Below are 14,724 nucleotides of genomic sequence, written 5' to 3'. Positions count from 1 at the left end.
TGTACTTTGTACCTTGATTGAGGAACATTGTATTTGTTTTGTTTTGACATTAATGTCTTACAATGTTCCATTTTGATCAATGAAATTGAACTGTTTATTATTTATTGTGTCTACTTATCTATTACCATGCACCTATTTGATGATAACAAAAAGGGGGAGAAGCAAGAAAAGAGTATAAGTTGACAAACAAGGTTGAAAATTATATTAGGAAAGACTGTACATTTAAGGGGGAGAAATTTGTAACAATGAAAATGTTAAAGTCTAAGACTTAAATCGAATTTCAGAATTTGGCACATACCTTTCACACCTCGATATATAATCTGAAACTAATGCTTTATCTCAAATTTTTGAAGTTTCATCTTTAATGAAATATAAAAGAAATGAGGAGTAATTCAAAAGGTCAAATTGGAAACATTTGGATGAAATAGGGGGAGACTTCACTCTCAAATTTGAAAAGCTGAAATTCAGCAACTTGAGCTCTTCTAAAACTAATTTTTAGTTAAGTATCAATAGGCTCATACTCAGTATTTTGTAATCATCAAAAAGGGAAAGATTGAGGATGATAGTGGTATTTTGATGATTAATACAATGATTAAGAGTATGTTACAAGTTAACTTGATACATCATTAATAAGTCCGTCACTCTCGATAAATTAGTATAATGAGATAAAGATGCATTTCATTAATTATTAATGAGATAAAATTTGCGATAGGAAAGGGATAGTGAATTCTAAATTCTAATTCGGCAAAGCTTCAAGTGAGACATACTCTTAAGTGGACAATAGTAATTTTCATTGTTTGGAGTATGTAGAACTACCATGACATATATTCAAAATTGCTTAAAGTTTATTTCATTGATTATATGGATAAATCTAACCTTAAGTTGCAGCAAAGTGTGGATTGAGTCGACCCCAAGATTGATTGAGTCGACCCCGGCACATCAAGAAACCATCTGGCACACTTCTGCAAAAATGGCACGGATGAACAGTACTTGGGTCGACCCAAGTAAAGGATGAGTCGACCCAATCCTCAAGCCTCAAGAAAATAGTTCTCTGGAAACCCTGAGAGGGTCGACCCAAATGAAACTTGAGTCGACCCAAACTTGAGTCGACCCCAAGTTAACATGAGTCGACCCAAAGGCAATGACATTCAAAAATAGGTTCTCTGAAAATCCTGAGAGGGTCGACCCAAGTGGAAGTTGAGTCGACCCAACTGAACCTTGAGTCGACCCAAAAAAGTGTTGAGTCGACCCAAGTGAAGGAAGGCTGAAATGCAAGGTTCTGTGGTTTCTGAGAGGGTCGACCCCAATGTTGCATGAGTTGACCCAAGTGAAAGTTGGGTCGACCCCAGTAAAAGTTGAGTCGACCCAAGTAAAAGTTGGGTCGACCCCAGTAAAAGTTGAGTCGACCCAAGCACGGGCAGAAGCATAACGGCTAGTTCTGCAGAAGTACTTTTTGACCTCCCAACAGTGAGTAACGGCTAGTTTTTGAATTCTAACTATTGGGGCTTGTCCAATAGATGAAAGAAACTATTTAAAGTGACACTATTCATCAGAGGAAGTATCCTTTTGCAAAATATCAAAGCTTACACAAGAAAGACAAGTGCCCTAATCTTCTTCATCCAAGTGTTCCATTCAAGAGTTAAAAAGAAAGTGGTTGAGCAGACTCCAAGAGATATCAAAAGCTCTATCCACCCTTGAAGAGTGAAGCATTCTTGACAAAGAAGAGAGAAGTCTCATCAAGCGATAACTATTCTCTAAACTCTTCTTTGTAGCTTATAATTGTTATATTTGCTCATCTAGGAGCTTCAACTTTCTTCTTTCTTTTATTAATCACCTTGTAAAGGTTTGTTGGTAAGCCCGCAAAACCAACGGTGTAGATTTATTGGTGAACCTGTAAAACCAATTGTGAAGGTTCGTTGGTGAGCCCGTAAAACCAACAAAGGTTATTGGTGATCCCGGAAAACCAAAGTGTAAAGGTTTTTGGATTGTGAGCCCGGAAAACAATCCAACTGTAATCCGAAGGATTATAGTGAATTCCCAAGGGGTCGCTTGGGGAGTGGACGTAGGTGCTTAGGAGAGCACCGAACCACTATACTTCTTGTGTGTTTGTATTGTGCATTGTTCTAATTTCACTCACTCATCAATCAACTAAAGTAAGATAGCAATAACTTAGAAAAACCAATTCACCCCCCCCTCTTGGCTTGTCACCTTGGGCAACACCTAGATATATGAGTTTGGAAGAGAATGAACTCCAACCATTATAAACATTAGAAGAAACCAGCAAATACAAAACACATTTCCATCATACAAAATAGAAGAAGTTTATGGACAACAGCAAAACAACCAAGTGACCAACTAAAATTTTAAATGAAATCCTTAGATATTTATAACTCCGCCTATGTTTTGTAAAGAGCCAATCCCAAGCTTAGATAAAGGAGGAGAGTTGCAGTAGGTTAATGATCAGCATAAATATATATGAAAATCACTGGGGAATTCCCTACTAGCGACGTACTGCATTGGACCCGAGTTTAATGGAAAGCGAGCAAGGGTTAACTCAATGCACCACATTGGAGCCCAGATGTGGTGGGAAGTAGGCAACAATCCTCACATTTTAATAGACGATCATGGCTAAAAAAATTAATCCAGGAAAGTAAGATGCATTTAGCAACTTGGAATATAGGATTATTGATAGAAAATTAATGAAATTAATAGATACAATGACTAGAAGGAGAATTAACATAGCTTACTTGTAAGAAACAGTGGATAGGAGAAAAAGCAAACAAAGTTGGTAAAACTGGTTATAAACTTTGATATAATGGGAAAGATAGAAAAAAATGGAGTAGGAATCATTATAGATAAGAATATAAAAGATAAGGTTGTAGACATTAAGCTCTAAGAGAGTAGGAGATAGAACAATCTTCATAAAATTAGTGTTAGGAGAGGAATCTATTAATATCATTAGTGCGCTTCTCAAATAGGACTGAATGATGCTACAAAGTAATGCTTTTAGAAGAACATGGATGGACTAATTCAAGAAATTCCTATTGGAGAAAAGATATTTTATCGAATGAGATCTGCATAGACATATGGGGGATACATGGAAGTTACGATTTTGGAGATAGAAAAGAGGAAGAAAGTGCCATTTTAGAGTTCATGATGGCCATGACCTAGTATTAACTAGTACTTACATTAAATAGGACTCTCACTAGATAATTTTTAAAAGTGAACATAATACTAGTCAAATAGGTTTCTTCCTTATCGGAAAGATTAATCGAGTTTTGTCAAAAGATTGTAAAAATATACCCTTAAGATTTTAACCAGCCAATATAGATTGATATTTTTGGATATGTGTATTAGGAATGGAAGAGAAGGACTAGAGAAAATAGAAACCCGAGGATTAGGTGGTGGAATTTGCAAGGAGAGAACAAATGATTTTTAAGGATAGAATGTTGAAGGAAAAAAAGATCTAGATAGAGAAATCAATACCATGTAGGAAGAGATAGCTAACAGCACTAAGAAAGTGGCTACAGAAATATTAGAAGAATCAAAGAAAAAAAGACCTTATGTTAAGAAAACTTGGTGGTAGAATGAGAGCGTTTAGTTGGCAGGTAAGATTAAAAAAGAGTGCTGTAGAAGGCTACCTAAACATACGAATAGAGAAATGAATGAACGTTATAAGATGGTTAAGAAGTTAAAAAGATGATACGAGGGGCCGGAGACAAAGCATATGAAGAGTTATATCGTAAGTTAGAAACTAAAGATGGGGAGAAGGATATTTATAAAACTGTAAGGCTAAAATAAAAGAAAACTAGAGACCTGACTCAGGTTAAATTCATCAAAGATGAAAATCAAAAAGTTTTAGTTAAGGAGGATGGGAGCAAAAAGAGAGGGAGTTATTTTGATAAGCTATTCAATGAATGCCATGAATGAGTTAGGATGCCTTACTAGTTCCACTAATGATTAAAAATGTTAAATATACATGTAGAATTAGAGCATTTAAGGTAAAAAGAGCCATGAAAAAGATGAAATGAAGAAAAGCGGTTGGACCTAACGGAATATCTATTAAGGTTTGAATGTGTTTGAGTAACATAACTTGATTGATTAATTTATTTAATAAAATTTTAAAAACCAAAAAGATGCCTGATGAATGGAGGAAGAGTACCATAGTACCGATTTGTAAGAATAAAGATGATATTCAAAATTATTCTAACTATCATCGAACAAAATCATAAGCCATACTATGAAACTTTAGGAGAGGGTGATTAAGCACATATTGAGCTGTGACACAAAGATATCATAGAGCCAATTTGGTTTTAGGCCAAGAAGGTCAACTATGGGAGATATTTTTCTCCTTAAGAGATTCATAGGGAAATACAAAGAAAGACAAGATCTTCAAATGATTTTTATGGATTTAGAGAAAGCATATGATAGATTCTCTCAAAAAGTCTTACAGAGAGAGTTAGAAAGAAAGGTGTTTTCATCAGCTATACTAATGTGATTAAGGCATGTAAATGGAGTAGTTACTAGTATGAGAATACAAATGAGTTTCCGATCATAATAAGTTTTACACCAAGGATCTGCTCTAAGTCATTACCCTTTTGCATTCTTATGAATGAGCTTACTAGGCATATTCAGGATGATATTCTTTCGTGCATGCTATTTACGGATGATATAGTTATAGTGGATGAAACTAAAATTGGAGTTAATCGTAACTTGGAAGTATGACGGAGTGCATTAAAATCTAACAGTTTTAAGTTGAGGACCAAGACAAAACACATAGAATGTAGTATTAGTAGAATTAGAAATATAAATGAAAATGGAGTGAAAATTCAAGACCATCAAATTTCTAAGAATGATTATTTTCAATATTTGGGAGTGATTATTCATGAGAAAGGAGAGATTGAAGAGGAAGTTATCTAGAGGATTAAAACAAGGTGCATAAAATGAAGAAGTGCAAATGGGATATCATATAATCGTAGGATATCTATCAAGTTGAAGAAAAAATTTTATAAGACAAAATGAAGAAGTGCAAGTGGAATATTATATAATCGTAGGATATGTATCAAGTTGAAGAAAAAATTTTATAAGACAGCAATACGACTAGCTATGCTTTATGGTACAGAATATTGGGTAATTAGAAAGCAATATGCATATAAAATAAATGTGGCCAAAATGAAAATGTTGAATGGATGTATGGTAATACAAAAAAAGATACACTAATTGAGGATAAGTTAAAAGGTAGCACCAATTGAGGATAAGTTGAAAGAAGGACAACTTAGGCCCCGTTTGGCAGAGCTTTTGGTGGGTAAGAAAGCACTGTCTGGTCCTCCAAAAGTACTTTTGAATGGAATAGGGATGTTTGGTAAAAAATTCAGAAAGTTGTTTTAACTTTGCCAGAAAGCTAAAACAGCTTCTTAGGAAAAACTTCAAAATGGAGCTTCTTCGAAAAAGCACTTTTAGCATCCGTCGGAAAACTGTTTTGATTTATAAAATTTTTTTCTTTTTGGACCAAAATACCCATGATAAAATATTATAATTACAGAAAATATCTTTTTATATTTGTTAATATATAATGATAATAATTATAATATTTTATACCTTTATTATTGTATTATACTATAAATATAATATTATATTACATTATATCATAATACATTGATATGTTATGTTATATAATATCAAATTATGTTATATTATTATGCTATAATATACCATATTATATCATTATATTATAATAATATTATATTATATTACAATAATATTATATTATATTACAATAATATTATATTATATCATATATTTATGTGTTAATACATATTATATTTTATTATGCTCTATTGTATAATACCATGCAATGTCTTTTATGGTCATTTTATCATACTAAAAGTACTTTCTCGGTTTGTTTACCAAATACATCTTAAAGTTTCACAGTACTTTAGAAATGTAGTTACCAAACAGCAAATAACTTTTTATGAAAGTTCTACTTCAAAAAGCTCTACTTCCGAAAGCTCTACTGCCAACAGCTCTGCCAAACGGGGCCTTAGATAGTTTGGATATGTACAACATAGGCTAAGAGATGCACTAGTATAGAGTGATTTGATGTATGTAGAAGGAAAGAGATGTAGAGGTGGACCACAAATCACATGGGATGAAGTAGCAAAGGACTTAATATCACTACATCCTTCATAAAGTGTGGCCCTAAACAAAGTGAATGGGAAAAAGGATTAATGTACCCAACCTTAACTAGTTTGGGATGAAAGCTTAGTTGAGTTGAGTTGTAAATCCTTAAATATTCATGCATAAGAAGCAATCAAATGCTACCTAGCAACATTCACGAGAACAAGTTTTGTTATACAACTCAAAATCTTTAGGCAGTTGTCCTTGATTTGTATTAAGTTTTTTATCTAAGACAGATATTGATTATGAAAGCTGTCCATGGTATGACATTTTTACATCTAATTTATCAGATCTTGTAGTTATTACATTTGATAATAATGTAGCCAGACAATTAACTTATAACGCTCCAACAATAATATCTTTGCCGGCCAATATCATTTTTGATTCATCGCCATCAAAAACAATGCAGTAATTTATGGAAAACTCCTCCAAAGAGTTTTTCAATGGCTGCTATGTTCTACCAAAAGGAACATCACATGGGGTTTGATCAAAGTAAGATAAATCCAGATATTAGTGAACAAAATACATCAAGCAACCAATGACATTGTTATCCTTTCATACATCATCAAAATACCCTGGATCCGCGATTACTCATTCAGTGTACCTATTAAAGAAATCAACAAAGAGGGAAAAATATTTAAGATGTCGGTACCCAATCCAGATTGTGACGTGTTATTGACCAAAGATCATATGCTCACCATATTGATTAATTCTACTTTGTTTAAAGTTTTAATGAACGTAATATTAGAATTGCAGTGTCTTTGGGATGCACTCCATGATTATTGCTCTTAATACTCCAAGATGCAACTCCTGCAAATCATGTTTGAGTTTAACAATAGTAAGGGGTATCTTAACAAGCCTAGGATCAGAAAGTATGTCAGCAAAGTCAAATGAATTTTTGACCAAAAAACTATCACAACCATGGTTTTCATCTTGGCCAGGATAACACTCTGTATTAGGCACTCAGTGATGCAAGATAAAATATCAGCCTCTTCATTTTAAGAGCCATTATAAAATTATAGACTCCATGATATATCAGTAAATCAGCTGCAATTTGCTAATCCTCCTCTTTTGTATTATAGTTTCCTCAAAACAGCCCATGACCTGACACCGAAGCCAGACGGAGATCTGGCCTACAGTGGGAGGTGTAAGCACCGTCATGACCATTGAGTGGCAAAAGGCAGTGGTTCGGCAATATCTAGACCAGGATCTAAGTTTCGTAGATGCCATTGGCTATGGTGGCATAGGGTAGCAGATAGGCAATGGCCAGCAGGAGAGCTAGGAGGAGGGGGGAAAGAAAAAGAGTCACTGCTGGCAGCGGCAATAACCGACAACTTTGGTGATGATGACAGTGATGCAACTGAGATGATGAATGACAGGTTTGCCATGGTTGGGCGGGAGAAGTCAAAGAGGTGAACTAGACAAGAAGAGAAGTAGGATGGCAATGAGAGAGAAGAAATCTGTAATCAATAAAACAGCAATTAATCCTGTTTTAACAAACGGGTTTACATTTACTTATCTTAGTGCTAGTTCATTGTTTGACAAATCTGGTAGCTTTTATATTTAGAAAAACTTTAAATCTTCCATCAAGTCCAAATAAGCTTACATCTTAGTTCATCTATGTATTTGTCACCTACCAAGATGGCTATGACATCGATAGTTAAAAAACCTCGATCGCATCAAATTGGTAATGACAGCAAAGTTCATCATGTATTTAGTATCCTCAATAAGGATTGCTATTATTGCGACTTATCTGATTTTTAGCACTTCTATTTTGTCATTCGCTGCCCTCAAAATATTGCCCCATGTAGTCAAGTTTCACCCTATGACATGAAATCACAGCCTAATACGGAAGGCATGTAATTATAGCTGAGACTTTCCATTGTTTGGATATAACTAACATAGGACTTAACCAGTTAATTTGTGATTATCTTATAGATCAACACATGACCAAGTTTGTGAATAAAATATTTTAATTAGAAGGTAGATCTTTTTGAGCTTTCAACTCTTAATGTCACTTTCAACTCTCTCACCCAATACTCATTTCCCTCGTTCATTTATCAAGGAACTCTCCAATTATTCTTCTCATGATTCCTCTCTGTCTCTTTTCTCACCACCCCTCGCTTCCCTGTTAACAAACGGGCTCTCTATCCCCTTCCTCTATGACCCACAGGCGCTGTCTCCATTTTTACTTCCTACTCTAATTTTTTCTTGTCCTCTTTCTGGGGCCCCCACTTCCCTTCCTCTATGACAAGTAACCATCATATTTCTATTTTCTATTCTTCAATACTGCTGCCTGGTCTTTTTTTAATATTCCAACTGTTAAATCCTTTCTTCTTTCTCTTTATCAGCTAGCTCTATCTTTTCCGTTTTTTCTTTCTTCTGTTTTTCATCCTGCTACTTCCTTTCTTCTTCTTTCTACCTTTTTCTTTCTGTGTTTTTTCCCTTCTCCACTCTTTTCCATCCCACAACTTTTTTCTTCAGCCGAAGCAACAGATAGAGTAGTTGGCAATGGTGGTAATTACTCCTATGAAAAATTCTAAGACAACTAATAAATCTCATATCCCCAACGCCAGATCCTTTCCCTCTCATGTAATGAAGTAAAACACAGAACTGTCAATCCTTAAGATTATTCTGCAATTGAATCAGTGCTTTTACTTGGTCACCATATTTTAAGGCTGATTTGATTTGATTTGAATTTTTATTTGCTACCTAAAACAAGGCAAAGTTCCTAATAATTTACATACTCATGTAAAAAATCACATCAGAAGACATAAGGGAATGCAATAGAAGACACTCAGCGAGAATAAAATAGGAGTAAGCTTTTGAATAAGAGAAAGAAGTCAACTCATGTATATAGAAACACAGCAGGTAAAAAAAAATAAAAGGTAATTTTCCATCCACCAGCAACATCATTAATGTGAATGATAGATTTTTTACCCCATTTTCATATAAAGGTTTCAATGGAGCTTGGTATATTCTAGCAAGTCCAAAATCAGCAATTTTCACAACTCCATGTTCCTCACCCTCACCCATAACCTGATTCATATCAAAGTTCAACATGAAGAAGAATAAAGGCATCTTTATTTCAAGACATTACATCATTAACTTTGCCAATAATTGTACCAGAATGTTAGATGGCTTGAGGTCACGATGTATAATCCAATTACTGCAACCAAAAAATTCATGGCAATTTTAGTAAGCTTACTAGGAATCATTCCAGTAATATGTGTGCAGTTGCAATGATAGTGCTGAAGCACATCAAGTTGAAAGAGAAATACAAGATACAATAGAAGCACAGAATCTAATTATCAGACATTATCTAAGAATCCTACCTGTGAAGACAATTGAGCCCATTGAGCAGTTGCCAAAGCAGTGACTTCACCGTGTACTGATTAATGGAATGGTTAAGCTTCTCTCTGTGATGTCTGATGATTTCCTACAGTGTATAAGAAATAAAGGAAAAAGGTGTTTTGACACTATAAACAACTAAAATAAGTAGATTACCTGGTAAACCGAAATATGAACATACTATACCATACACTATACAGAGTAATACAGAAATTTCTTTTGCCTGTCAACTAACATCTAACATACTCGAGGTAGTTGGGTACCCCATGCATTGACAAATTACAACCTGAAGCACAACCATGTTATGGCCCAAACAAGAAGCTTAAAATAATATGCTTATCAGTAGCTCAAATAGTCTATCTAGGGCATCAAGCCCACTCTAATATCGTGTTCCTTCTCAGCACCCACTTTTGGACTTTATGTCACTTTCTTTTTCAAATTTAATTAATGCCATGTCATGTCATGCAATCAGCTCTATCAAATTTGTATCACATGCTTTTCTTGTCATTTTTCTGAATCATAATCAAGTAGGAAGAATTTGCTTATACTGTTGAGAGGATTCTTCATACATATATTTTTAGGTATATGCACAGTTTTAAGGAACAACTTCTCCAAAAACCAAATTCACTTGCACATACTGCTGGTTTAGATCACTAAGGTTTGTCTAAGTTCGTTAATATGTAAAAATGAGGCCTTCATTTTGTTAGCAAAGCAAAATTCATGTATTCAAAATTTCAGTCAAGAAAACATAAAAAAACCAATAGAGCCGAAACTGCATGCTTATTAAAAATGGCATGCCGACAACCATTATTTATAAGAATGAACAAGATAAAATCTCACTTCCATGCAAGTGCCGCCAGCTAGAATTTTACTGGTGCTACCAATTTTATTTTAATGACCCTAAAGGCAGTTTTGCACCTATTTTCACCTCACAACATTTATAAAGAGTTAACCTTCAAAGAGTGACTACATGGGAAAGTAGGAGTTGAATTTCCATATTCAGAGGTCTAGATTTGAAAGTTTTCTATTATAATAAAGACCTATGTCTATGCCAAGCTCGTATGTATTTAGACTCTAGGAGGCAAGCAGATACTAGGGCAGTGACACAATAAATGAATTCATATATAACACAGACATATATGTTTAAATGCATGTTACATTGAGAGAAAAGGAAAGAAGTAACTTTTTGGTGCTAAAGAAAGAATATTTTTGTCAAGCATATGGAGGTGTCTGACCTCACCTACTAGAAAAGAAGAAAGGATAAAGTAGGGAAGCAAGTTAAGATTCTCTATATCTAGCAAAATGTCTATCCTTCTGTATAGGTTGATGGAGAATATCTCTTTTGAAGGAATAGATACATCCACATGAGTTTATTTGTTTCAATAGAAAAACATGCATCTCCTGGTCATATTCCCAAATAAATTGCTTGACCTGTCTTTACCATCATAATACATCTTCCAATTACATAAATCCTAGATTACAAAATTAGTGCATACATAACATGTTCAAAGAGCGGTGAATTGTATAAGGTACTTCCCAAAAGGTCTCTAATATACTTACATACAAGTCATGCTCAGCATAGTCAAATGCTAGATAGAGTGACATATCAGCATGGTTGATGTGTACATTCACTAGTTTAACAACATTCTCATGAGAAATTTCCCGCAATAGCTGCATCAACAGCAAGATACCATTAAAAAAAAATTAAAGCAGGAGAAGTACAGCATATGATATCATGTTTAAATATCTTCATAGATACATATTCAACAACATGTGAGCAAACTAATGCATAAAAACAGACAAAATGCAACACCCACACAGGAAATAATGCATAAGAGAAACAAAGAATCCTTCATCTGATGGATAAAGGTGTCAAAACTTATATGACATTCTTCGGACTGACAACCCTCTCTCTACCTATAATCAAATATTAGTACATTGTCCATAACCTGCATTTTGCATCTTTCAGGCTTTATAATCACAGGTCCCTTCTTAAAATTAGTTGAAGCAAAATTTCTAGATGAACATAGATCTCGATTAGGTCAAATCCATTTTTGGATACTACTCCCATCTCCAACTTCAAAAATTCAATCTTTCAAAGCTATCATATCACTTGGTCATAAATTATAGGAAAACCCAAAGTAAAACTATCCACTGGACTATAGGTTGATCCCAATAGAGTAGAACCTTTCCTTGGTACTCCAGTTAGCAAAGTGCCGTAAAATCTTCCGTTAGCTCAAATGACAACCAATCATTCCCTTAGTTCACTTCCGCATCATACTATTGCATCCTCCATTTTTATTCAGTGAATGCAGCTCGTACCAAATATGGTGCGATTCACATCCAAAGTGAATCGCATCTCTCTCAATGATTTATACATATAAAAATAAACAGAAAATGTAAATAGTCATGTCCAGATCAAATCTATGTACCAAAAGTCACAACATTTTAGCAGCAATCCATAAAAGGAAAGGCAGCTTCCACGATAATTGGCAAGAATTGATGATTTCCTCTTATAACAGAACATTGGACCATGGAAAAGAATTGGTTTTTCCGACGTCCTTGGTGCCCATTAACAGTTCAGTCCTTGGTCCAGAATCCATCAGCATCAGGTGTTGAAATATCACCAGACCGAAAAAATAAGAAGAACCAACAAAAATAGAGATTTTATAAGGGTTTACCATCAAATTGAGATGACTTAGAGGAAAGGGATGCGGAGAACTGCAGAGAAGATACCATGATCTCGCGAATGGCCGTGCGAGAGACGCCATCGCCCTCTTTGGACTGCTTAAACTTCTTGATGGCGATGCACTTACGGAGCTTGGTCCGGGCCAGGAACACGAGCCCGTACGTCCCCTCCCCAATTTTCCCCACCAGATCGTACCGCTGGAGCCACGCAGGCCGGCCGCCGCCGCCCGGCCCGTCGTCCATCTCCGGCGAGCCCCCGGCCTCACTCGCCTCCGTCATCTCTCGGCCGCGCCCTTCTTCCCCGCTTTCCCTTCATTTCCCCTTCTGTGGTGGCGTCTTCGTCAATGTTTTCCGCTTTCCAGCCTATGATTTTTCCTTTCAACCCCCTCGCATCGCAGTTATACCATGGTGGGATTTAACACTTGGACTCTGCAACGTCTGCCACATCATGCATGCAGAATCTGCCGACTTCACTTCATATAAAAATATGGCGGTCAAATTACTTTGTTTCTGTTATAGCTCAAAGTTTGTATATTTAGATCTTTTTATTTAATGAATAAATCTTATTAATTTTTGAAAAAGAAAGGGGAAATTACTTTGTTTCTGTTATAGCTCAAAGTTTGTATATTTAGATCTTTTTATTCAATGAATAAATCTTATTAATTTTTGAAAAAAGAAAGGGGGAATGTTTGAAATATATCTGTTAAAGGAAAATGAAGGATAATAAGAGATTGAAGATTGCCACCTTTAAAGGTAAGCCAGCTACATACTTTGCTCAAAATAAGAAAGCATATTGCTATTTTTGGTTATTTCTATTATCAATAATAATAGAGCAGGAAAAGCAAATTTAATTTTGCTCGATTATATGATAGGATATTTTTTATTATTTCTTTTATCAATAATGATAGGGCAGGAAGAGTAAGCTTAAAGTTTTACCACTATGTCCTTTATTTAATGAACGATTTTTACTTATTTTTCAAAAAATAAAAGAGAGGAAATAATTGAAATATTACTTGGATGAAACATGATAACTAAAAGAAGAGAGAGAATTACTATCCATAAAGATATTCCTAGATACATATTTTGTGTAGAAAATATTTTTGGGAGAAAGAGAGAGAACCCATCTATTCTATAATAATTATCCAGATCCATACTTTAAGAATGCATCGACTAAGAATTAAGTTAAGAATATTTAGATAGAATAGGGTCATGACTATTAAGTGGAAGCTCCAATTCACACCAAAAAAAGAAATATTGGACAATTTATCTAGTATTTAATGAAAATTCAATGATATAGCTACAACACTAGAATTTGACTTCAATTTTCATCCTTCTGAAAATATGCCTATACAATTATTCTTTTCTATCACAAAGTACTGCTCCATATTTGTTAAAATCCACGACCAGAAGTGCATGACCAACCCCTCCATACCACCTTTTATATATAGTGCATATTTCAGGTATAATACAAATAAATTTTATACATGAAACCTACAGTATATCAATCTTTCCCTTACCCCACCTCACTACTTCTATCTTCCTCGCCTTTTTTCTAGACTTGAAATTAGTAACTATAGTGGCTATGGTATGAAAGATCACTAATTTTTCAAAGGAGAAATCAATGACTATGATAACTATTGAGACTCTCACTCTTAAGCCAGAAAGTGAAATTTTCAACTTGCCTCCCATAAATATCTAAAAAAATGAGTTAAATATTGACCCTAGAAGATAAGTAGAATCACCAAGGCTAGGACTTTAGATATCTTATAATGGATTTCAACATTCTTTCTTTAGTAAAGGTGCCTAACAACCAATACTGATACACAAAGACATGCACATGACACATGTGACACATGCATGTGTGTGCTCATCAAAACTTATCTAGTCAGCTTCATGAAATTGAGGATTGCACAAGCTTGGCTTGCAGGTAATTTCAAGATTGAAAACTTACATTTCATACAAGCTTCGTGAAGTATAGTTAACTAGTTTTAAACCTAGAGAGACTTGCAAACTAGTTCAAAACAAATCAGTTTGTAAGATTCAAACAAATATACAAAGATTAGAGCTTTGATGATTTTGTATGACCAGTTATTTAAGCATTTCTATTTCATTAAGTTTTAATCTCATATTAAATAAGCTTAAAATAAATTTCCTACAACTCCAAGCAAACTCACGTGCATGAGAAATGCAAATCATGAATTACGAATTGGAACGCAAATCAAGTGAATCAACAATCTAACTATATGATAGGGCTTATAATTGATTCGAACACAAAGCATTTGCAAGCAGCTTCAATCAACTACAAACTTTGTCCACTTGTGACAAACCAAACTTAACATGCCCAAATTTAATAAATGGCTTGAAATTGGGAAGCCTATTTGACAATTTCAAAAGCAATGAGGTATTTGGTTTTTCTTTCTTTTTTTTTATATTGGTGTTTCATTACAAACTGCGTGTGAGTACATTCAGAATAATTATAAAGCAAAACACGCTCCACTAGCATCAGAC

The 14,724-nt window shown here is 34.5% G+C and overlaps 1 protein-coding gene across 10 annotated transcripts in view; it reads right to left on the bottom strand.

Moving 5' to 3' along the window:
• Window positions 1-12,605, bottom strand: part of LOC103703848 (cyclin-dependent kinase E-1-like) — a 39,002-nt gene extending 26,397 nt beyond the window's left edge. For 9 of the 10 annotated variants that reach the window (XR_015987797.2, XR_016395681.1, XM_089923793.1 and 6 more), the window contains exons 1-5: window positions 12,265-12,603; window positions 11,089-11,199; window positions 9,513-9,616; window positions 9,304-9,346; window positions 9,118-9,216 (exon numbers count right to left, since the gene is read on the bottom strand). Coding sequence is in view for 7 of the 10 variants with exons in the window: in XM_089923793.1 (XP_089779919.1) it covers window positions 9,118-9,216; window positions 9,304-9,346; window positions 9,513-9,616; window positions 11,089-11,199; window positions 12,265-12,495 (588 nt within the window). In the remaining 3 variants the exon portion in view is untranslated. Of the gene's footprint in view, window positions 1-9,117; window positions 9,217-9,303; window positions 9,347-9,512; window positions 9,617-11,088; window positions 11,200-12,264 lie in introns of all 10 variants that reach the window. The other variant, XR_015987796.2, reaches the window with a different exon arrangement.
• Between the last annotated feature and the right edge of the window lie 2,119 nt (window positions 12,606-14,724).

This window comes from Phoenix dactylifera, chromosome 6, assembly GCF_051530095.1.
Source record: "Phoenix dactylifera cultivar Ajwa chromosome 6, Ajwa_hap1_PhDact_Kaust_v1.1, whole genome shotgun sequence".
Taxonomy (NCBI): Eukaryota; Viridiplantae; Streptophyta; class Magnoliopsida; order Arecales; family Arecaceae; genus Phoenix; species Phoenix dactylifera.
This window is presented reverse-complemented; position numbering and strand designations above follow the sequence as displayed.